At 39.7% G+C, this 24,608-nt stretch overlaps 1 protein-coding gene across 1 annotated transcript in view; it reads left to right on the top strand.

Annotated features, from left to right (window-relative positions):
* Positions 1-18,383, top strand: part of LOC310891101 (adhesion G-protein coupled receptor V1-like) — a gene marked incomplete at its 5' end in the record, with an annotated part of 45,995 nt that extends 27,612 nt beyond the window's left edge. Inside the window, 18 exons of the mRNA XM_083853411.1 lie at positions 1,520-1,650; positions 1,909-2,008; positions 3,002-3,181; positions 4,740-4,903; positions 5,467-5,560; positions 6,158-6,190; positions 7,576-7,654; positions 8,144-8,282; positions 8,787-8,928; positions 9,415-9,677; positions 11,265-11,440; positions 12,282-12,406; positions 13,249-13,415; positions 13,501-13,644; positions 14,891-14,998; positions 15,485-15,737; positions 16,366-16,488; positions 16,697-18,383. Of these exons, the coding sequence (XP_083709537.1) occupies positions 1,520-1,650; positions 1,909-2,008; positions 3,002-3,181; positions 4,740-4,903; positions 5,467-5,560; positions 6,158-6,190; positions 7,576-7,654; positions 8,144-8,282; positions 8,787-8,928; positions 9,415-9,677; positions 11,265-11,440; positions 12,282-12,406; positions 13,249-13,415; positions 13,501-13,644; positions 14,891-14,998; positions 15,485-15,737; positions 16,366-16,421 (2,354 nt within the window). The 3' untranslated portion in view covers positions 16,422-16,488; positions 16,697-18,383. The remainder of the gene's footprint in view (positions 1-1,519; positions 1,651-1,908; positions 2,009-3,001; positions 3,182-4,739; positions 4,904-5,466; positions 5,561-6,157; positions 6,191-7,575; positions 7,655-8,143; positions 8,283-8,786; positions 8,929-9,414; positions 9,678-11,264; positions 11,441-12,281; positions 12,407-13,248; positions 13,416-13,500; positions 13,645-14,890; positions 14,999-15,484; positions 15,738-16,365; positions 16,489-16,696) is intronic.
* Positions 18,384-24,608: the final 6,225 nt, after the last annotated feature.

Genomic DNA, 24,608 nt, shown 5'->3' on the forward strand with positions numbered 1-24,608 from the left:
AAATTTTGAATTCCTTAATTTTCTTAGAAGCAACATGGACCAACTTAAGCCAAAGATGTCGACATCAATGTCGACATCAATGTTGACATCTCTGAGACTTAACTGAAGTTTGAAATGTTGGGGCTGAATAGCACATTTATGTATTTGAAAATGGGTGTATACAGTTTTTGTATTACTTCTTTACAATATTAAATTTTATTTAAGTATATTAAGGGCTCTTGAAGTTAAGAATTCCTTTCTCTTTCATTGGTAGCCAATATACATGCATATCTCTGACTCTTCCTTACAAAAAATAAATGTAACTAGAAAATTTTCAGATTTTTCTTGCCAGTTTTAGCTGTACAATGCTGTACAATTCTGTAAGGTAATACAGTAGAATAGCAAGACAGCATCCTAAGTTGCTGCTCTCTAAATTGCATAATCAAAGGGACTAGTTGGGCAGCATAATGTTATTATAACATTATCTTATGTTTTGTTAATTCTTCAATAAGCAAAAGAAATCTCATGTATTGTTTTCAAAAATCTCAGAATTGTAGATTTCTGCATATTTCATGTCTCTGAAAGCCAATGCAGGACAAAATGTGCTGTTGAACTTAAATTCTGTGGACCTGAAAAATGCATATGAAATATGAATGCCATGTACCTACCTATTATAAATAACCATCTGTCCTCTATTGTGAATGTTTTGCAAAATATTGCCTACTGATCTATTCCATGTTGATATAACATGCTAATTTCACATGTCCACATTTAAAATATTTAATGGAAATTTTGTGAAAAACTTGTGAATATAAAACAATTTCCACATTTTACAAAGCCTACTAAGAGGTCTACTCTTTTTAATTAAAGTGCCTTTGGGGTTAAATGTTATAAATGTGCAAAATACCATAGTATTTGCTTCCTTTATATGCACATTGTCCAGCAATACTGATTACCTCTGAGATTATAAGAAATTATTAACATTTTCTGAATGTTTTGTTTTCTAACAGTGACCATATTTGTAAGTTCGAACTCACATAAATGGAACTTACAGATAATTATAAGCATTTTTTTCTGCATGCATTGAATAAAGTCACAAGACAGTGCAAATGTTCAGATAATGTGTATTCTTTCCAGGGAACTGTTGTAGAAAACTACTATTATTGTTGGTACATACAGTAGTTACTGTTTTGTACAGTTTACAGACTTGTATTGCTCTAATGTTTGCGCATGTTTTCATGAACATTCCCTTTCTAAGTTATTCATCTATACCAAGTTCCCTCATATGTTCATAATTATTTCCAAGTGTGAACTAAAAACAGAAGAAAAAAAACTAGAAGAGTTTAAGTTTAGGTTTTTCTTTTCAGCATTAAAAGTGAATGTGGTATATAACTACTGTGAAATTCAAACTGACAAAAATAGCAATATCTTTCAGGAAAAATACTTTAACTGTGTGATGCATGTTTTTGACCTCTCATTTTTATAACCAACATGTAGAAGAGGAGACCCTGAAACACTGCATCTTGTCCTTTATTCCTAGGAGAACAATTACAATTCCACATCGTAAGAACTCCTCCAGGACTGGGAAATGTTACTGTTGAGTGGAAGATAGTAGGACATAATGTAAAACAAAATTTTGCAAACTATTCTGGAATACTTTTTTTTCCTGAGGTAAGTCCATAAACAGTGATGTTGGCTACAGGAAAATAGTGTGATTAGAACTGATCTGAGAAAAAGTGTGCCTTTTCAACAGTCCTTCTTTCTTGGTTTGATTATTTAATTTCTCACTTTTTGACTTACAAACTGGAGGGAGCTTACAATTCTTGATACTTAACTCTTCTTAAAGAAATTGTTCAAAATACTTGTCATTATGATATCACTTGTGTTTTATAAAATAATGGCTAATCAATTTACCCTTAAAACAAATAGGGGACGTTGAATACAACAGTGTATGTTGATCTGCTGGATGACCATATTCCTGAAGAAAAAGAAGAATACCAAGTCATCCTATACAACATCAAAACAGAAGGTAATGCAGAACTATAGCCAGCTACATCTTAAAAATACCATTTAATAATATAATATTTTTAATTTTATTATTTCATTTTGGAGGTATAGGACTGAGCAAACTGCAGCTGGTGCAAAGTACGCAAAGTTCATTAACATTTTATTGAAATAGGCTTGGTCCTTATGTATGTATATATAAATCCCACCGTGTCTCCACAAATACACTTAAATGGTTTTCAATCCTGATTTAACTCTGCCTATTTAATTCAATGGTTGTTTCTTCCCTTAATCTTAATGCAAACTGAGTTTACTAATATGTCATGGATAGAGTTGCCATGAAACATGCAGATATTTTTATCTTTTTAAACAATCTTGTCAAGCTGCAGACTTACTGATCTGTCCCTGAATTCAAGGTGGTCAGAATATTTTATTCTTGCCATTAAAATTATAGTGAGAAAAGAAGCCTTAAACTGCATCCGTTCTGAAATACCTTTTTTCAAACTGAAATTAATGTCCAAACACCAAACTAACTTGACATGGATTGTGTTGCTGCGAGGTGCCTTATCAACTTCCGAGAGTCACTGTGGCCCAACGGGATGAGCAAAATTATTCATCAAAGCAATAGTTGGAAAACATATCAGTTTATTGATGTAATGATTGTGAAGTGGAATATAGTTTTAAGCTTTTGGAGGTACTTCCTGGGAAAATGGTTTATTTCCTTTTAAAATATAGGGAAGTTGATATTTGGCACTGGCCTGTTAAGTTTTCTTATTTTTTAATACATTTTTGTGACTTTGTACTTGGTATGCATAAAATTTCTGTTTCTATTTGTTATAGAATGTAAGTATATATATGTGTGTAGGTCCCACACCATCCACATACTTCAGTGAGCTTTGGTTTCGTGGTATTTGCATGGCTACTGAACGTTATTTAAATGTAATATTAACAATAATGTAAGACAAAAATATTAGTTGCATAACACTTCATTCACTGCAGTCCACTGATTCTCTTGCAGGAGTTTCTTCTACAGGTGCTGCTGTTTTGGATAGTCAAGGATATGAAGCTGTTCTAACAGTAGAAGCTAGTGATGAACCACATGGAATTTTGAATTTTGCTTCCACATCCAGGGTGGTTTTAATCCCAGAAGAAAACAAAACAATTCAGCTTTTTATTAACAGAGAATTTGGATCTCTAGGTCTGTATAACAACTCCAAGAGAAAGGAAGTTTTGTTTTGCTTATCATTAGGCAAATAAAAGCCATGATAATGAAAGTTTGGAAAAATCTTTGTTACAGTTGGTATTTTTTTCAGAACTTCTAAGCTTCTTTCTGCAGACTTGGAAACTAAATATTACTTATTACTAGAGTCATAATCCTCATTAATACAGCAAGGGATCTGAAAGCTGTAACAATCAGGTGGCTATTAAGGTTACCATATTTTTGTCTAATGAGTCTGTCTCAAAGCATTAGTCTCTTCAGAAAAAATAAAAAACATGAGAAAAGTGACATGTACACACATCCCACATATTTTTTCTCTGAATTTCAGGAAGTCAGCACCTTAGGAATGTCACATGGAAAAAGTTGTGTCCAGACCATTGAATTCAATTTATGTCTCCTCTGACAATTTCTGATTCCTCTTTGAATCAATTTATCCATTAACATCCTTTAAACTATATAGTATTCAATTCTACAATACAATAGTGTGCTTCATGAAAAAAAAAAATGAATCTTGTGTTTGTTGCCTGAAAATAGCAACTTATGTTGTGAGAAAACATGTATAATAATTTCCTATTTGCCTTTTTGGACTATATTTACACCTCGGTGATAATCTGGCTGTTTCTTTTGCCATACTTGTTTTGAAATGAAGTAACATTTACAGTGCTTTTCAAGATCTGGAGACACCAGAGAGTTTTAGAGACATTTTAATGACACTATTTTTCCATTTATTTTTTAATACCAGTCCATACTCTAGTGTACTCTTTGAACACTATTCAGTAAACTAATGTTTTAAGATAATTGTTCATAGTAAGTGCAAGATCTCTCACTGAATTAAAATAAGCATCGTTACTTATTTATTAATTAGGACTCTTTTATCTCTTACATTTTATTTCATATAGAGCAGCTTTTAATTTCATCTATCATTTTATTTCAGGTTCATACTCCTTATGTTTGCCACTTGACTTACCCTACCAGATTAGCGAGAGGTGGCTTTATTCTCAAAACTATAATGTATAACTTTTCTGCTTGGTAATATTTATCCGTGTGTCCCCTAATTTTGTTCTCTATTGAAGTTTGTCAATCTACCCAGGAAAGTATCTAGATTTATTAATCTGTGTTTCCCAGCACTGTCTTTAGAGCCTTTCTTAGATATCTGTCATTCCCAAAAAGTGTCCTTGTTGCAAAAACTCATATTAATGGTACATGAGATGTCCCAGTTAGTCTTTCAGCAATTTCATATTTATGGTCCACAGAACTTCAAATTTCTGGATGCATTTGGACCCAATGATTTTTGAGTCCTATGCAGACAGACAAGTCAGCAAAGGTCAAATTGAAGGCATATTGATAACGGTAACAAAGGTACACTAGCTCCAATGTACTTTGGATAACTCTTTTAATCCTTCTGTTTTGCAGTTAGTCTTTTTATTTTGTGGATGAGAATTTGATCTCTTGTCTTTATCCATTCCAGTGAACATTATATAAGAACTGAAAAACAATTTTTTTTTTCTTTTTTTTTTTCTCCTCACAAATTAAACAGGTACTATCAATGTTACTTATGCCACAGTTACAGGATTGCTCACTGTAAGTAATCAGACAGAAGAGACTGTGGCTGAACCAGGAGCTGATTATGTACCTGCTTCTGGCTCACTGATTTTAGAAGAAGGAGAAACATCAGTTGCCATAAATATTACTATTCTAGAGGTAACCTCTAAACCCTTTAATTCTGTACTTTTCTGTATGATTTCAAAAGGGTAATATTTTGGGAACTAAAGCTTGCAGCCATTATTTGAAGCCCTGTGTTATATTTCACTGTCATTTAGAAAGATGGTTTCAATCTTAATATTAAAATCACAAGGGATCAAATAGTCACAGAAAGCAGCTCTACCTCTGTCTAAAGGTAATAAAGTTGTCTCATTAAAACTTTACCAACTATCTAGTAGTATTTAGAACAGTGTGCTTCATGGCTGGCTACAGGCTCATACTTTTTCATTGCTGGAGATACATGCCTCTAAAATCGGTCAGTAATTTATTTGCAAGAATAGTTTAGCGTCACCACAGGATCTTTTTCATGATATATAATGTCTTACTTAATTCTTCCACGATAATCAGTTTCAGACCCAATAAAATTATTTCAGGAAAACAGAAAAATGAATTCTAGTGTCACAGTAATATTAGAGACTTGTTGTGTGATCCTTTTTGGTGACTTCTGTGGAAGTTTCTTAAAGGACAATGAGAAGAGGATGTACTGTATTTGTGTTTTGCAGGATGATATACCAGAGGTGCAAGAATTCTTCTTGGTTAATTTAACTTCAGTGGAACTCATCATGAACCATTCAACGTCATCCCCACCTAAGCTAGGTAAAAACATCTTATAGCAAATTATTTTTACTTTTCCTTTTTAATGGTTTATATTATATTACCTTGGGAGATTACCATTATTCCTCTTACTTACCAACTATGCTGAGATGAGACATGGTTATTTAGAAGAAACATCATAGAATATGAAATAGATTTATTATTACACTTAATCTCTTGCTTTTTAAACTCTGGGAAAATTTAAATTAATTTTCGTAGAGGAGTTAGTAATTATCAGTTGGAAAGGACAATTATTTGAAAAGTTTATTGGTGATTTTTTCATCTGATTTTCATTTACAAACTACAAAATGGAAAAAAAAAAGTAAAAAAAAAACTTTATGTGGCTACTCTGCTCACTCTTTTAAAAAAGTCTGTTTTTATTCTTTTATCACTTTTAGGAAACATATTTTATGGTTTTCCTACTCTTGCAATGATCTTTATTATTTGCTTAGTCTGCTTCTCATTTTGCTTCTTCAGAATTCAGTAGAATAGTAGTCATTAGCTTTAAGAACTGTTGGATTATCCTGTGGTACTAAAGACTAGTTATATAATGTCAGACATCTTCTTTGACTCTTTTCCCTTTTCTTTGCATGCTTATAGAAGTGACTGAGTTAATTCGTTACAGATTGAAAGGTAACTTGCAAGACTCATTGCTGATTTGTGAATAGTTGAGTCTAAAATATGAAAGGAGTAGCATATAAGAATGAAAGATTCATCCAAACTAAACAGTGTTGTATAGTCTCACTTTCTCTTTGGCTGTCTCCTTGAACCATGACCATTTAACACTGATGTGACACTGCATTGGGTCAGCTTTACTTACAATGAGAAAATAATAGTTTTAAGTCATAAGGAAAAAATGTGTTCACATAACATGTCAGTGAATTCTTCTGGTAGAAGAAATAGCCTGACTCAAATACGTGTGTCCGCGTGTGTGTCTGTGAGCAAACTCTTACAGATCCTGGGTGAACAGATCTGACTACAGGGTGACATGAGAAAATGCAGGAGTGAAGCAGAAATGTCTCTAATTGCCATTACTCCCTCAGGATTTGTAAACCTCAGTAACACTTCTGTTGTCTGTGTAGAGCTATTGCTCATCGTCATCTCTACCTCATAGTGACAGGCTTAGATTCATGGCAATAATCTTCTACTTTTGTTCAGTTTTATCTGAATTGATGGAAAAATGTATATGGATCTAAACATAATATACTTATGGCAGACTCGGTGAAGTCAATTTGGTTTTAGAAAGTAAGTTGAAGTTTATAAAAAGTAAACAAGTAAGTTAAGGTAGTTGTGTGGTGCGGTTGTCTGAAAAACAACAACCTATTTTCTGAGAAGTATTAAGTTTTGACTGTAAAGTTCTGGTCTCTGAAGTTAGTAGACTTTTCTGACATTAACCTATTATTTGGTGTTTTTCACACTGCAGTGTATTCAATTACGATTTCAGGCTAATTGTAAATACCTGTATGTCTTTATGGAGCAGTAGAATATTACAGTATGTGAACACCCCACAAATAAATTAATAGTTGTGTATTTGTAGTGAAATCTGAGGTGTGCCATTAGAATGTATGATGAGGCACTGAAGCACAAATAGAAGATGAAATGCTGAATCATTTATTATTCTTCCTCATTGTCTTTCTCATACTCAGAATGGCAAATGCAAAATATTGAATGTCATTGTAATAAACACTTATAGTGAAGACAAATTAAGATTCCATCGCAAATCTAGACTTTATTATTTTCTAATGTTTTATGTGCTGTTTAACTTTCTACATTTTCCTTAGTCTTTTTTTTTTTTATGCATTATTAAATATTACAGTGCTAATTCAAGACGCATTATTGCACTTCTAGTAGTAAGGACTCTTTCCAGTTATCTTGCCCACTCCCATTTTCTCCTACACATTTTTTGTAAAGACACTGTAATATTAGTACCGATTGAATAAATGCTTCTGTGATTCTTGAAAATCAAGAAAACTGATTTTATTGTTCTTTAATTTTTGTCTTTCTGTTTTGCCTTTTAGATGTGGAAGGTTTAGCTTCTCAAATTGTTATCGATGCTAATGATGGTGTAAGAGGAGTAATTGAATGGGAAGGTACCAAGTAAGTCTCATCTTCCTTGAAGAACTTACTGTGCCAATTAGTGATTGGTGTTGCCCATTTTCTTTCTAAAAGTAAAACTCCTGTTAAAAATAGGGCCATGTCTTTGAGATGGTAAAGTAATCATTCAATTCAGCTGAACTAGAAAGTGGGATTCCCACACTGAAAACAAAAATTCACTATTCATCTAATCAGAATTCTTTTACTTATTACTACTTTCACTGTTGTCCTTTTATATCACCAATTTGCCTAACCTCCCCAGCCTGCATCAACTCTTCCAGCCTCACCATTCATGTAAGCAAAAACCAAAACAAAACAAAACAAAAACCTCGTGTTACTTAATTCAATTTAGATAAGAGAAAAAAGGTAAAAAGGATGCGTTAGAGAACTATAAGGTAGGGAATAATTCAGAGTGAAAATGTAATAAAAATGTACTATCTTTTTCAAAAGAACATAATCAGTGAACATTGAGAATTATTCTTTTTATTTTAGTTTTGAAGTTAGTGAATCTCATGGGAATCTGACAGTAATGGCTTACCGAAACAGAGGATCATATGGCAATGTGTCTGTATTTTTTTATGCCCAAAATTTGGAGGCCCAGCTGGGTTTGGATTTTAATGTAACCTCAAGGGTAAGAAGCAACTCTAAATCTAGTACTTTTTATTCTTTCAGCTTCCGTAAAAGAATATCTTCTTGATTATTCTGCAGAATGATCAGTAGTGATGCTAGATGTTTCAGCTTGTTTCAGTTGCTTTGGTAATCTAAATAGAATGAAATAAAAATATTCTTATTCTTACTATTTATTTCTTTTTTAAAAATATATTTTTTAATATAAAGCAAAATGTAAACTTTCAAACATCGATTTCAAATTTAATTTTGATTAGACATACAAACTTTTTCATAGACTATTTTTGCAACAGGACTTTCAAAATAAATTATTCTTTCTTGTCCTCATTCTGTAATGTGCTGAACCTTTATATTTCTGATTCAATCAGTTTATAAGGAACAGAGAATATGGCTCTTCCTATGCTTTCCCTTCCTTCCTATTTCACAGAATTCTGTTTACCGTAGTCAAAAATTTCTGTGTGATATTAACTGATGTAAGTATTCGGTGCTTTATGTGTTTCAACGCTAGACTCTTTTTTTTGCTGATGGAGAAAGGCATAAATCTGTTGATGTCATGATTTTTGATGATGAGATTCCTGAAGGTGATGAGAAGTTCCAGTTAATTTTAACAAATCCATCTCTGGGGCTGGAATTAGGGGAGAACACAACAGGTAAAACTTAGTTTTAATGTTCCATTTCTTTAGAATTCTGTGGCACACATTTTAATTCCACTTTTCTGAATAATCATATTTCAGAAAGCACCATTGTCCTGCTATGGTGAATCTTTATACTCCTTTGGAAGGTTCTGAAACATCCCTGTGAAATCTGTGCAATTAAAAAGTTTATATGTAAAGCAATGAATCAGAAAGCACGAAGATGAGTTTTTCAATGTGTACTACCTCACTGAACTGAGGTCTTTTTAGAGAGTTCATAATCCTTTTCTAGGAGAGACTATATTCTTCCTGTCTAGAGATCTTCCTAGTTAAAGTGAAATGCCTTCCCATTCTCTTCAGGTAATGTCATGGACACATAAGCATTATATACACACTAAAGGAAGAATGTATTTGTGTTTATGTTATGTATTATGTTACTATATATGTATATTTATATTTTACTATGTTAACCAAAGAATATTTTCATTATTTCTTTTTCAAAAGCTACAATTACTATACTTGCCAATGATGATGGCCATGGAGTTTTGTCATTCAATAACAGCAATCACTTCTTTCTGAGAGAGCAAACATCTATCCATTTGATGGAAAGTGTTGCAGTATTGAATATTATCAGAGAACCACCTCAGGGAATATTTGGCGCTGTGACTGTTCAGTATCTTGTAAGTGAGATTAATTCTTCAGAGGCAACAATGGATTTGACCCCTTCTCAAGGATATATTGTGCTCGAAGAGGGAGTCAGGTTCAAGGTAATATGCTAGTTATTACCAGAGAAGTCTAGGAAGCTTTTTTTTTGGAAATATTGGAAAGATTTCAGAAATGTCTGTGCTTTATCTTCTGTTTATTTTTTCTACTTCTTTCATTCATAAAGTGAATTGAGTCATGAGCTGTGACTGATTTCCTGTTATTATCTGATGTGGAAGTGTGTGAAAATTAAATGGGCTCATCTTTAGGTGTTTCTTAGTTTGTAAGGGTTGAGGTAAATTGAAAACAGTACACTATAGATAACGTTCATGTGTGCTTTGGAACAGTTCTTTTTATGTAGTCAATCTATAGCTGAAATGCAAACTTACTTTAAATTAAAGTGATAATTTGCAAGCCTAATAGTTAAGATCAAAGTAAAAATCCCATTCTGTAATTTAACATTTTAGTTAGTCTGAACTAAACAGAATGTGCTGCAACAAATACAAAAAGTAGAACAGTTGTCTGTCTTAGGATTGGAAAATAACTTAAGTATTAAGCTCACTGCCTCTATACTGTCCTCACAAGAATGTCAGCTACAAAATGAACTAGCTTAAGTTTGTGAATCCTGACTCTTCTAAGGTTTAATCACAATTCGATTTATTTATTTTTGCCAGTAAAGCTGGTGAAGCTAGTGTTAGCATATTACAGGCAATAGGATAGAAACTGAGACAAACTTTTCTTGGAAACACTGGTTTTCAATTTCTGGCCTTTAGATGCATTTGGAATCACAATGCAGCAGATCTATAAGAAGTTGGAGCCTTCTTAATATAGTTGGTAAATATGGTTTATTGTGGAAATGAACAGAAATATAAAACATTGTAAATTTTGTATTATTTCCAAATGCATCATCACTAACTTTTTATTTTGTACAGCAAGGCTATGCGTACCTATGAAATTTTTTGCTTGTTTGAGTAGTGTGAAGGATGACAGTGAGCCCCAAATGAAAGTGAAGCACTTAGCTTTCTCTAGATTGCTCTTTGCTAGTTTGAGATTGCCTTTAGAAGACCTGATCTTCATCCACAGTGGTGTAGGAGAGGGAAAGAAGCATCGAGAGGAAAGAGTATTTCAAATCTCTCACTATTCTTGCTTTTTTTTTTTCCTTTTCCTTTTCTTTCTTGACAGCACCAGTAGTGAGATTACCCTGTTTCCCTGAAGATAGCTTAGCTGCCAACTAAAATAAATTAAAACCAACTTAACTGATTACACTTATAGCTGTGTTGTGAGTATAAACTACCCAAAAATGTATGGAATAAATAGAGAACAAAAGTATGAAATTAGGATCAAAAACTTCAGAGGATCATAGGATGAGAAAAGAAAGAAAAGAGAACAACAACAACGAAAAGTGAATATGCTCATCTTAGTGTTGCACCAATGGAGGCCACTAGATGGATGGCTTTAGAACCTCAGTCTGAACTCAGTCTGAGCTTGCCTCAATTCTGTCCTCTCCAGCTTCATGAGCTGCTCTTCTCCTGCTATGCTATCCAAAGCCTTATAGTGAAATAAATTTAAAAAAAAGGTAGCACATTCTGATAGAGCTGTGTCATCATCTGTTATCATGTCTCAATAACATTGTATGCTTGTTTTGTTGTCAGACGCTGCATATTTCTGCGGTACTAGATGAAGAACCAGAAATGGATGAGCACTTCATTGTCACCCTGTTCAATCCAACTGGAGGAGCCAGACTAGGCACGAGAGTGGAAACTATGATTACAATATTACAAAACCAGGCTCCACTAGGGCTTTTCAGCATCTATACAGTTGGAAATAGGTACTTTACACTGATCAGTAAAAAGGAGATAGTTGCTCATACTCCAAAGAGATAATATTTCTCTACAATTTTGTTTTTGATGGATCGCATTAAAGAAATTCAGCAACCCAATTTGTAAATCTGTAACTTTGAAAGGTATTGTGAAATACTATTACTGCTAAACAAAAGAGTAGAAAAATGCATAAAAAGGACTATTCATAATCCAAAATTTCAATTTATTTATTATTATTTTTCTTTATAAACTAATACTTCACTAGTGCCTACATATTCCACTGATAGTATTCCATGTTAAAAGTTCCAAACCTCATATCAGTGTCCAGGAAGTCATACGTTTTATAATTTACTTTCATTTTTAAACCTGTAAAAAATATACTTTCACTGAAGGCTGTTTTTCAGAAGCAAGTGACACATATGGACTGCCATTTTTAAAAACCATTCAGCTGAAACCATACAGATTAAATAAATTTACTATTTAAATAAAAAATGTATGTATGCTATTTTATTAATACATTGATGTTTAGAGTTAATAATTTATATTAATATTTAATAATAATATTATCTAAACATTTATTACGTGAATTTAATATACTTAAATTTCAGTCTGTTTAAAGATTTTGTTGAATTGCCTATGATTTTGCATGATTGTAGTAAGGATCATTGGGAAACCCTAATTAATGTAGCTACCAGTCCATCAGATACTGAAACCTGTTATTAATATTTTCTTTTTATTTCTGTTGTATATTCTGCATCTGGAATTGTACAGTAAAAATCTTATTTTTATTACAGCAATGAATATACTATAAAATAATTTTTTCCTTATTTTTATGATTCTCACATTTAGGACAAATTTCATCATAATTGAAGAAGCCAACACTACAGCTTATTTGAAAGTTTCACGGAGTAATGGGCTTAACGTTTCTGTGAGCGTTGAGTGGGAGACATCATCAGATACTGCATTTGGCATCAGTACGTTCACTTTACAGAGAATGTCCACTGCTTTTGTAGAAGTGGAGATAGTAAGAGAGTAGCCAAGCATACAGGAGATGTAGCTTGGGAATGTAAATTCAAGTATTCAGACACAATTCAGTTAATATTTTCCTATGTAAGATTTAGTAGATAAAATACTTTAGCTGCTTAAGAATCACCTTGTCATCAGCCACTTCTGCCAGTTTCAGTAATCTCTATTTCTGTCTTTGCTGCTAATATGAACATTATTGTCACTAGCCATTTATTTATTTATTTATTTGTGTGTGTGTAATAAAATTTGTTCCGTACTACTTGTAACTCAGGATCTTTCTAACACAGTATAAATGACATGTGACATGCAAGAGTCTAGCTCCTGGAGTTTAGTTCTGACAAGACGGTGCTTAGGGACCGTCTTGGAATAAAAACATGAACATGTTGTAAATGGGGAACAAAACATGAACATTTTGTAATTTGTCTTTTTTTTTTTTTTCTTTACTACTTGCTATCTAGCTAATTCTCTTGTTAGCTAAATTCCAAGATCAATTATTATGAGTCAGACTCAAATTGCCTATATGTCTTCCATGTGCAGTTGTAATGAATGAAAAATACATTTACTGCTTAACTCTCATTATATCCTTAGCATTGTAACATTTCTATGTATTTATATACACTTATAACAAATACTAAGACACAACTTCATCATTTCTCATACTAGGTCTGGCTTTGGGAGGTAAATAATGGGAATGGGGTTAGAAAAGATCTCAAGAGTAATATAATAGTAAATAGTGTTTTTATTTTATTTTATTTTATTTTATTTTATTTTATTTTTTACTATATTGCAGGGGGTGGTATCAGTGTCCTATCTGTCTTGCAAAGTTTTGTGGAAGAATCAGCATCTGGTTGGTGTTTCTTTACCTCAAGAGAAATCCTGTACGGTGTTCTGTTGCGTATGCCTCCAGCTTTGTTTTCTACTGTCTACCAGTGGAAAGGAGTATTTGTTCCTGTTGAGGTAAATGTTTGTTTTTGAACACCAGACATGCTAGTTAATAAGGAATTTAAGTCACAATCTTACTTTTTTTTTATTCTTCTTGCAGAATTTCAGTATGTGGAATCCTACAAGTTGTGTGTCTTTCCAAATTGGAGCCTCTTCCTACCTTGTGGTTACTCATGGAGGAGCCACACAGGGAGCTTCTAACAACAGTGTGTATGCATTCATGGCTGGACACAGATTGTTGTGGGTAAATCGATTTTAATTTTAAAATCTTAAAATAGTATGGGTTGGCAAGGACCAAGGGAGGTCCTCCAGTCTGGCCATGTTTTAGAAAAAAGCACTCTGTGTGACAAGAGTTAGTTTTGTGTCCTAAAATACTACATAACTTCAGTGATGTAAGTTTGTCATAGTTAGTTGTTTACATTGTTTGTATTTTTTATATATTTACATTTGAGGGTGCAGGGAGGATTACCTGGGAATCACAGAATCACAGAATTGTCTAGGTAGGAAGAGACCTCCAAAATCACCTAGTCCAACCTCTGACCTAACATTAACAAGTCCTTCACTAAACCATATCACTAAGCTGAACATCTAAACGTCTCTTAAAGACCTCCAGGGATGGTGACTCAACCACTTCCCTGGGCAGCCCATTCCAATGCCTAACAACCCTTTCGGTAAAGAAGTTTTTCCTAACATCCAACCTAAACCTCCCCTGGCGCAACTTTAGCCCATTCCCCCTTGTCCTGTCACCAGGCACGTGGGAGAACAGACCAACCCCCACCTCTCTACAGCCTCCTTTAAGGTACCTGTAGAGTGCGATAAGGTCGCCCCTGAGCCTCCTCTTCTCCAGGCTGAACAACCCCAGCTCCCTCAGCCGCTCCTCATAAGACTTGTTCTCCAGACCCCTCACCAGCTTCGTTGCCTTTCTCTGGACTCGCTCGAGCACGTCCATGTCCTTCCTGTAGCAAGGGGCCCAAAGCTGAACACAGTACTCGAGGTGTGGCCTCACCAGAGCCGAGTACAGGGGCACAATCACTTCCCTAGCCCTGCTGGCCACGCTGCTTCTTATACAGGCCAGGATGCTGTTGGCCTTCTTGGCCACCTGGGCACACTGCTGGCTCATATTCAGCCGACTATCAACCAATACTCCCAGGTCCCTCTCGGCCAGGCAGCTTTCCAACCACTCATCTCCCAGCCTGTAGCTCTGCTTGGAAGTGGGGGAAGAAATTCTCAAGCAATCAAGTCATAGAACATTTTCTGGAAAATGTATGATAAGTTATGTTAATTCTGTAAATTAGTTGCTTATATATATATATATATATATATATAAAATATAAAGTTTTAAAAGCTATTTCATGTATAGTTTTATACATAATTTTGGAATTCTTAACATTCTATGCGTACTTTTTCTCACTATATACAATGTAATATAAAATGTATTTGTTTATATACATATGTAGATAAACATAGTCACCCTCATATTTCCCTTGCAGATACAGACTCTTTCTGTTCTGGATACCAGACGTGTGAAACATTTTGCAGTGGAGGAAGAAGACTATTTGATTATTGTGAGTCACACAAACAGTTCCAGTTCCATCCAGGTTTGAATATTCTTCAGTCTTCTCTGGCTTTAATGTGGGTAGTTTGCTTATTTCTGAAAGGATAATGAAAGGAAGTAAATCTATAAGCATGTATTTCTGACATATTATTTTTGTTTCTATTGGAAATTTATAACAGTTAAAATTCCAGACTTGTTTGGATGTATAAATACTCTCTACCTGAGTGTATAATTTACATCTGGTTTGTTTTTATTGCTACTGTTATTTCAGTTTTGAAATGTAGCATGTAAACAAAGAAGTAGCTTCTGAATATAAACCTGTTCCTCTGAAGAGCAGGCACAGCTTCTTGCAGTAGGGTTAATTACCAATTACTTACCAGTGGGCTTCTACTTTAAAGTACAGTCCACCTAAGAATATAGGAATTCAGTTCACCATAAATCTTCCCATTTTTTTTGGCATGTCATTTAGTTTTAGTTCTCTCGGTGCTAATTATGAATATATAAAGAAAAGATTTTTGTATTTCCACAGGTTTTCCAGTGGAATAAAGACATATTTGTTCTGCATCATCAGCTTCCACTTTATGGAGTTGTGGACATAGCCCTGTTTCCTAGAGGAGGCTTTACGTACCTGTTAGTTTCTTTGTCAAATACCAGCCAAAACATTCTCTTGTATCAGTGGTTGAACAACGAGTTTAGGAAGCTTCATCAAGTACCAGCAAAGGAAATAAAACATATGGAGTCCTGGATTTCTGGATCTGATGTCTTTGTAATTATTGCAAAAGGTATTTAGCAGAAAACAAAGAATGAGTTTGCTGAGTATACAATGGCTTGTTTGATAGCAAAGGCCTTTGTGGTAAAGGAGTTTAGAAAGCTATTGGAATCACTGCGGGGGTGACAGTACTCAATAAGCATTTAACCCTAGTAAGTATTTTATGAAAGTAATCTCTACTTTTTCTCTCAGAAAATAAAAGCCTTGTGCTTGTTCTCAAATACTTACAAAACAAATGAAATGCTTTCCCAGTAACAATGGGAAATAATAACTCTATTTAATCTACCTGCTTATCACACTCTTTCTAAGCTTTTCTGAGCTTTGTGCCACACACAGATCACTAGTCAGCAAAGTATACGTGTATTTTATTACAAGGTTGACATTTTATATGTCATTTTGTCTCTATGGCTACTAAAAAGTTTTTGTTGCAGTCCACAGGTTTCTTTGCAATTAGATGTTGTCTAATGTCAGTCTTAATGTTCTTGCATCGAAGTTATGCACCAAATAATAAGGAAAATAATACAATCAGTGTCACTTCATAATTAAAGCTGCCAGACTCTGGCTTTTGAATGGCCACCAGTGTGTGATTTAACTAAAAGGCAGCAAAATAATGTGAGTTTTGTCATTTTGTTCCTTGGTAGACTCTGGAAATTCTTCTGAAATTTTTGTCTGGGAGACAGGGCAGTCTACTTTTTGACACTTCCAATCTCTTCCAGTCCATGATGTAAGAAATATCCATGTCTTCATGCCTCCTTCAGGTTTAGGTAAGACTTAAATGAGATTTTTTTTTTTTCAAATCCTAGTATATAATGCTGGAATTTCAGAAATGCATGTCTTTATTTTTTCATATGTATTTATCAGACCTTAAAAGTCAGTGTAATCAGTGTTCTGCAAAGTGCACTTCTGGCATTAAGACAGTAACTTTTAAATATATGACTAAAAAAATATTCTCTTCCTCTTTGCTCCATGTAGTCCATGTCCTCCTAGCTGGTAAGGATATAACAACACTGTATGCTTGGAACTCTGAAGCGAACCAATTCTCTATAATGCTGGAAGCCCCATATGCAGATCATATCACTTCAGTTACTGCAAGGTCTCTGAACATCAGCAAGAGCTTGATTGCTTTGTCCGTTAACTCCAGCTCACAGATCTATGAACTGACCACTATTTCCAACCAGTCAGATTTTATACCTAGGTAGGCTTTTTTGTTTATATAACTTGTCTGAGACACCTTGCGTTTCTTTTTCTGTGATACTCATTTGTGATAGCGGAGACTGTTATGTTTCGTTGTATGGTGGCCTATTTCATTAGTGCTTGTTGTGGTTTAACCCAGCCGGCAGCTAAACACCACACAGCCGTTCGCTCACCCTCCCCCCTCCCTCCGTGGGATGGGGGAGAGAAACGGGAAAGTGAAGCCTGTGAGTTGAGATAGAGACAGTTTATTAAGACAGGAAAAAAATAACAATAATAATACTGATAATAGTATTAATAATAATAATGTGTACGAAACAAGTGATGCACAATGCAATTGCTCACCACCCGCTGACCGATGCCCAGCCTATCCCCGAACAGCCGGCCCCCCACCCCGACCAGCCACCCCTATATATTGTTTAGCATGACGTCAGATGGTATGGAATACCCCTTTGGCCAGTTTGGGTCAGCTGTCCTGGGTCTGTCCCCTCCCAGCTCCTGCTGCACCCCCAGCCTGCTCGCTGGCAGGACAGAGCGAGAAGCCGAAAAGTCCTTGGCCTGGTGTAAACACTGCTCTGCAACAATTAAAACATCAGCATGTTATCAGCGCTCTTCTCATCCTAATCCAAAACATAGCACCCTACCAGCTACTATGAGCTACTTAACTCTGTCCTAACTGGAACCAGGACACAACATGTCATTCACAAAGAAAAATCTAAGTGTTCGACTCCTGGCAGTCTACCAGCACAGACAGCAAAATCTGGCCTGCTGCGAGACCAGGAGATTGCAGGAGATCTTCTTGTTCACATCGCACATAGTGCATTTTTGGCACACTGCAAGATGTTGCTCAATTCGTGCCTTCAAAGAGGACAGAAAAAAGCTGCATCCAGTTCAGAGGCAGGAACAGCCCTTCTGAGAAGCATGTCCATCCCATCATGCTGACTCCATCCCATGGGAAGGGCAAGAGTCACACACATCAGGCTGAGCCGCAAGCTCTTGAACCATGTTGTGGGCACAGTCGTGGGCATCAGGGAAGAGCCCACAGTCCCCAAACAAGAGGAGAAGCACAGCCAAGTCATTTGAAACCCAACTAGAATTGGACAGCTAAATCAGCTGAAACTGAGGTAAGCGCCAAGGGTGCTTTTCCCCTGCAGTGACATGTGTCTCCCGGCAAATGAGACAGCAAGGACTGCTTGGGCTGTGCCTCCTGCCTTGAACTCGCCCAGCTGCAAGCAGCGCTGTGCGGGAGCTGAACACAAGTTCAGCAGAAGCCCTTTGCTGCTGGCTGGATACCAATGTTTGCACGGAACAGCTCGGACCACTTATGGTAGTGCTGGGCTAGCAGCTGCCCCTGGGACACGGCGTGACCCACAAGCGGCAGCAGAGGCTCTCGGCCTTCTCTGAGGCTCACCAGTGCCTGCCAGGTGTGAAATTGAGTGTCTCCGCTCTGATCCATCCCTTCCTGCTGTGCAGGTTACGATGTGTCCACACATGGATTTAGAACCTCAGCTTCCCAAGTCTTATGGCGGACAGAGTGAAATATACCCACCATGTGCTGCCTCCTCTAACTCCTTTATGATCTCCTCTATGATGTCAGGGGATGTTGGGGAAGATTTTCTTATTTCAGCATTGTCCTTCGCTGTTAGAGGACCTGAACAGAAAGTAGGAAGTTAACTTTGGCACCAGTGCAATTTGGAGGACCAGGGCTTCGTTTGTGAAGTCAGTGAAATGACTTCCCACCCCTGGGATACCAGCTGGGCTCCAGCGCAGGAAGCAGCCGAGGGTCTGGCAAAGCCCTCCCTGGGGACACTTCTGCAACCAAAGCCCCGTGAGAAGTTTCTGTCCCAGCGCCATCTACATCAATAGCTCAGTAGGAGAGCATACCAGGGCTCGTGCCTTGACAGGGCACACACACGTGCCGGTCTATACCCTCCCACCTGCAGAGATGCCTGGCTGACGTTTGGGCTTTGAGCTGGCAGCTCTCAAAGGAAGTCAAAAGCCACAACTTACCCAGGCCATCTCCCAGAGCTTCAGTCCTGGAACCCATCTGGGAGCCTGGATCACCTTCGCCTTCGGTCCCATCTGTTGTGCCCCCCCCCCCCAAATCCCCCCCCCTTTTGTGCCTCCCCCAAGTGATCCCACCACCACCACGGGGGGGGGGGGGCACAAGGAGGGCAGCGCCCCCCCCCGCCTCGTCTGTGCCCCCCCCCAAATTTTTGGGGGGGTGGGGGCTGTTTTCGGGGCCCCCCCACCCCAAAAAAAACCACGGTGGGGTCCAGGAGGGAGCGGTGTTTATGTACAGGCGGGGGGGGGGCAGAAGTGGGGGGGCCCCCCCGGGAGAACGAGGCACTTGGGTGGGGGGGGGACCCCAAAATGCCCCCCCCCCCCAAATTATTTAGGGTGGGGGTGGGGGTCCCAAAAATCTGCCCCCAATGATTTAGGGGGGGGGGGGGGTCCTCAAAATCCCCCCCCAAATCATTTGGGGTGGGAGGGGCCCTACAATGCCCCCCCCCCAAGGCCCTAAAGGTAAGGGGGGGTCCCCAAAATGCCCCCCCCCAAATCATTCAGGGTGGGGGTGGGGACCCCAAAATGCCCCCCCCAGGGTGTTTTAGGTAAAGGGGGGTCCCAAAATGCCCCCCCCAAATCGTTTGGGTGTGGGGGGGAGTCCCAAACAGCGGGATTTAGGGGATTTCCCCCAAAATTTGGGGTCGGGGGGGGCGCAGGGGTAAGAAATGTATTTTTTTAGGGGATTTTCCTCTAAATTTTAAGGGGGGGGGGGGGCAAAACTGCGGGTTTTGGGGGATTTCTCCCCAAAATAAGGGTTGTTTTTTTTGGGGGGGGGTAACTGGGGTCACAAATGGGTTTGGGGGAGTTTTCCCCAAATTTGGGGTTTTGAGGGGTCCCAGCAGCAGCTTCGGGGGGATTTCACCCCAAAATGGGGGGGGGGGCACAAATAGCAGCTTTGGGGGATTCCCCCCCAAATTTGGGGGTCTTTTGGGGGGGGGGTCCTAAAAGTGACCTCACGGGGAGGGATTTTGGGGGGGATTTTCACCCAAAATTTGGGGTCTGGGGGGGGGAATCCTACAGGCACACCACAAGTTTTGGGGGAAATTCCCCAAATTTGGGGGTTTTGCTGGGGGGGGGGGGGGGGTCCCAAAAGGAATCGCAAGAAGCGGCGGGTTTTGGGGGAATTTCCCCCGATTTTGGGACTTTTGGGGGGATTTCCCCAAATTTGGGGGGTTTCGGTGGGGGGGGGGTCTCAAACGTGGGTAACAAAGTGCAGGTTTTGGGCGATTTCCCCCCAAAAGTTTTTGTTTTTCTTTTTAAGGGGGTGTCCCCGTGCCCCCCCCCCCCCTTTGCGTCACAAGCAGCAGCTTTTTGGGGGCATTTCCCCGGATTTTGGGGCCGTTTCCCCGGATTTTGGGGCCGTTTCCCCGGATTTTGGGGCCGTTTCCCCAAATGTTGGGGCCGTTTCCCCAAATTTTGTTTTTATTTTTTTTGTTTGTTTGTTTTTGGGGGTGGGGATTTCCCTAAATTCTGTTTTTTGGGGGGGTCTCATTTGAGCCCCCCCCCCCCTTACTGGGGGGCGCTCATTTGGTGTCCCCTTTCCATATTTTCAGGGGGGTGGGGGTCATTTGGGGCCCCCCCTTAAATATTTTATGGGGGGGGGGTCTTGAGGCCCCCCCCTCAGATTTTCGGGGGGGTCTCATTTGGGGCCCCTCCCCTCCATATTTTGGGGGGGAAGGCGTGTTCATTGGGTTCCCCCCCTCAAGATTTTTATGGTGGGGGGGCCTCAGTTGGGACCCCCCTCTCTTTATTTTGGGGGGGGCCTATCTGAGGACCCCCCTCCCGATTTCTTTTGGGGGGGGCCTCTCACTTGCCCCCCCCTTTTTTTTCGGGGGGGGGCGCCCTCAGTCGGGCTCCTCGTCGCCGCCCCCCTCCCCCAGGCGCCGCAGCTCGGTGCTGGCCTTGTCCTCGCCGCCCCCCCCCGGCAGCAGCAGCAGGGGGGGGGTCCCGGGGGGGCCGCCCCCCCCCTCGCTGAAGGGGCGCCCCCGCGTCTCGGGCAGCCGTAGGAAGGTGAAGAGGGCGAAGCCCCCCAGCAGCGCCCCGAAGAGCAGGAACACGAAGGGGCCCATCGCCCGCTGGGGGGGGGATTTGGGGGGGGGGCCTTGGGGTGCGGGGGCCCCCCCCGGGGCGTTTGGCCCCCAGAGAGGGGCTTCCCCCCCCCCGTAACCCCCAAATTGTCCCCTGTTGCCCTCCGTCCCATTGTCTGCCCCCCATTACATGACAGCGTAGCAGGTAGTCAGGCAGAGGGTTGGAGAAAGAGGAAGAAAATCTTCAGGGGGAGTCAGGGCCAGGATGGAAAAGAGAGGAAGAGAGATGAAGGAATGGCAGGCAAGGAAAGCTACCCGTGTTGTGGCCTGAATCTTAGCAGGGACAGGCTTTGATGGGATGTTTTAAGTGTGGGCAGGCTGGCCACTTCAGGTAGGAATATCCGGAGTGGAAGAAGGAAGGTATGGAATTAAGTTGGCTAATGACTGAGACTTTGGTGAAAGTACAGGCTGGAGAAAGACAAGAAGCGTTAAAAAGGGTTATGGAAGGTGTTAAAGGTGTGGTATGTAATGTTTGACAGAGCTGTTTTTTGAATGAGTTGGGAAAGTTGAAGGAGCAGGGAAAGAGGGTGTAGGCACTATCTAAGTAACAGTCTAGAGGTTTTGGTATATTTGCTGTGGTGTTTGGTCAGTTTCCCAAGTATCGAGAAGGGGGGGACGGGGGGGGCAGCCTGCTCCACCAGGGGCCTCTCCACAGGCCGCAGGGGGCTTCGGCTCCGGCGCCTGGAGCGCCTCCACCCCCTCCGTCTGTGCTGACTTTGGTGTCTGCGGGGAGGTTTCTCGCTCCTCGCTCTCCCAGCTGCTGTTGAGCAGCAGGTTTTTGTTTGTTTGTTCGTTTTCGTGGATGTGCTCTCACAGAGGCACGGACTGTGTTGCTCATGGCTTGGCTCTGGGCAGCGGTGGGCCCCTCTGGGGCCGGGTGAAATTGTCCCTTATCTGCCACGGGGCGGTTTCTGGATTCTCCTCGTGGGGGCTGCCACTGCAGCCCCCTCCCGAACCTCGCCATCAAACACAATACACAGGGGCAGCTAGGTCATTGCTGGCCTGTAAAGTATCAGGGATTAAATTAACTAATGAAACCCTAACGAGTGATGGGGGTAGAAGGGGCTGGGGTAACAGTGCCACCTTTGGGGGGTACCAAGCTGAGACTAGGGGATAAAATGATCTCTGGGCAATTATTGTATGTACCCAAGGCAGGGACTAACTTGTTGGGAAGGGATTTGATGATGAAATTGGGCATTCAAATAGTAAATTGGTAGACTGGAATAACAGTGGTATTAATGGAGTGCTCTCAGGCCCTGAGAGCAAAGATATCTTCACCTCTGACTGGAAAGACTCTGAAGCGGGGACGGAAGCAACAATACATATGGAATTTTTACCTCAGGGGTTTACAGGGCCACCGACTAATTTGGGCAAAGTTCTAGAACAGATTTTGGAGCAATTCCAACCTCCCAAGGAGGAATTTCTGTTACAAAACGTGTATGATCGTTTATTGTCAGGACAGGAGAAAACAGTTGTGAAGGAAGCTACTAACAAGCTATTCAACTTTCTGGGAAAGCAGGGCTTGGGAGCATTGAAAAATAAATTACAATACGTAGAAAGAGAAGTCAGGTATTTAAGGCATCTAATGTCTGAGGGAAAACTGAGAATAAATCCAGAGAGGATTCAGGGAATTGTTGAAAACTAAGAAAGAACTAAAAAGTTTTTAAGAGAGATTTCTTTAAGGAATCGGGAGCCACGAAGCCTGAGGGAAAATGGATACTCCCTTGTAAGAAATGGTCCAGCAATTCGTGCCACTAAGGGGTTTTGAAGGGTTAACATTGAGGCCTGGGTTTAGGCGAGAAGAGAACAAAGGGATTTCTTCGGAGAAAAACTGCTGACTTTGCACGAATGTGCAGTAACTTCTGACAGCCGGCCAAGAGACCACTAGATAAGGAGGAAGAATATGAGCCTCCCTGTCCGAGCGGCCCCCGAGAAACTAACAGAGACTGATAAGCAGGCGCACCTGGGAGGACTTCGGATTCGGGAAACCAATTATAATAACCCTGCCTCTTCTAGAAGTAGTAATGAATATGTATTAGCCTAGGAGCATAAAAACCAGCCGCCTTACGTAACAGGTGTGCGTCCTGGTGGAGCAGAGACTCCCGGCGCACCCAGCGCTGTTTGCTTGCCTCTATTCATTTAATAAATTGTAAACTTTGATTGTAATCCTATTTGGGACTCAGTCATTTATAACAATTGGGGGCTCGTCCGGGATGGTCTTGGTTCCTGAATTCTGACTTGATCTAGGAGGGGCGCCCCCACCATTTGGTGGCTCCTGTTCGAGTCAGGTCAGGGCTAATGCCATCTTGAACCTGAATAAGGGCAAGCAAAGATTTAGATTTTTTTATGAGCTCCCTTTGCCGGCTGCAGCACTATATTTTGCCCGTAATTCTGCGCGCGAAGATCCGAACGAAGACGACGGAGTCGTAAGTATTTAAGGCGTATACCGTTCGGTTGGGTGGGATTCGGTTGCCTGTGTGTGTGAGAGTGTGACTGAGACGGAACGTAGTTCCGAAGCGATTGTGGAGGTCTTCTAACCGCGGTTCCAATCTCCCGCGAGGGACTTGGCCGGTGAAGGACCGAAGCGATTCCTATAGGATTCGTGGGTGGGTGATAGGTCCTAAACCCCCTGCAAGACACTCTCACTAAGGCAACCAAGGGCTGTAGGAATTGCCACAGTAAAATTCCTAGATGGGTCAGACAAAATTGAAGACCCGGGACCAGAGAAAAGGGAGCAAATTACCAGACATACCACCAGAAAGTCCATTAGGGATAATGATTAGAAATTGGAACGATAGGGGCCCCAGAAAAGGGAAAAAGTAAATTAAAAATGGTTCAGTATTGTATGACAGAATGGCCAAAGGAGCCTTTAAGACCACATGTCTTTTGGCCCGTTTTCGGATCCTTTGAAGACTGGGTTTGCCAGGCCTTAAATATACATGTTAATTCAAAGGAACCTTTTAGCCAGGAGGAAAGTGATTATGCAGGATTATGGATCAGGATCTCACGTCCTTTTCCAGCCTCAATATTTACACTAAAAGCAGACGAGAAGTTTGACGAAGAAGAGAACAAAAAAATAAAAAATAAAAAAAAAGGAAAAAGAAAAAGATGATGAATGGGAGTCATTGGATAACCTACCACCTCTGTATCCTAACAATCCACCCCCGGCGGTGCATCTTGTAATCCTGTTTTGTTCTTAAGTGTTTTGACTGTGTCAAGGAGGAAGGTGGGAGCATTATCTAAGTAACAGTTTAAAAGTTTGGGTATATTCGCGGTGGTGTTCGGTCAGTTTCCCAAGTATCGGGGGAGAGGGGCTGACTGATTATCAAAGTGGTAGAATGGAGAGTCACTTCTTTGGTGGTTCGGGCCTGAGCCCTGGGAATTTGGTAAGAAGGGGGAGAGCGAATTTATTTAGGCCTCAATACCTTTTTAAACCCCCATCTTGACGGATACACAGGAGTGATTCCTTGTTTTGTGTAGGCTTACTAACAAAGTGCATGAGAAAAATTAGCATTTGGCTTGAAATTCGGTCTTATTGA

This window comes from Anser anser (assembly GCF_964211835.1).
Source record: "Anser anser genome assembly, contig: HAP1_SCAFFOLD_396, whole genome shotgun sequence".
Taxonomy (NCBI): domain Eukaryota; kingdom Metazoa; phylum Chordata; class Aves; order Anseriformes; family Anatidae; genus Anser; species Anser anser.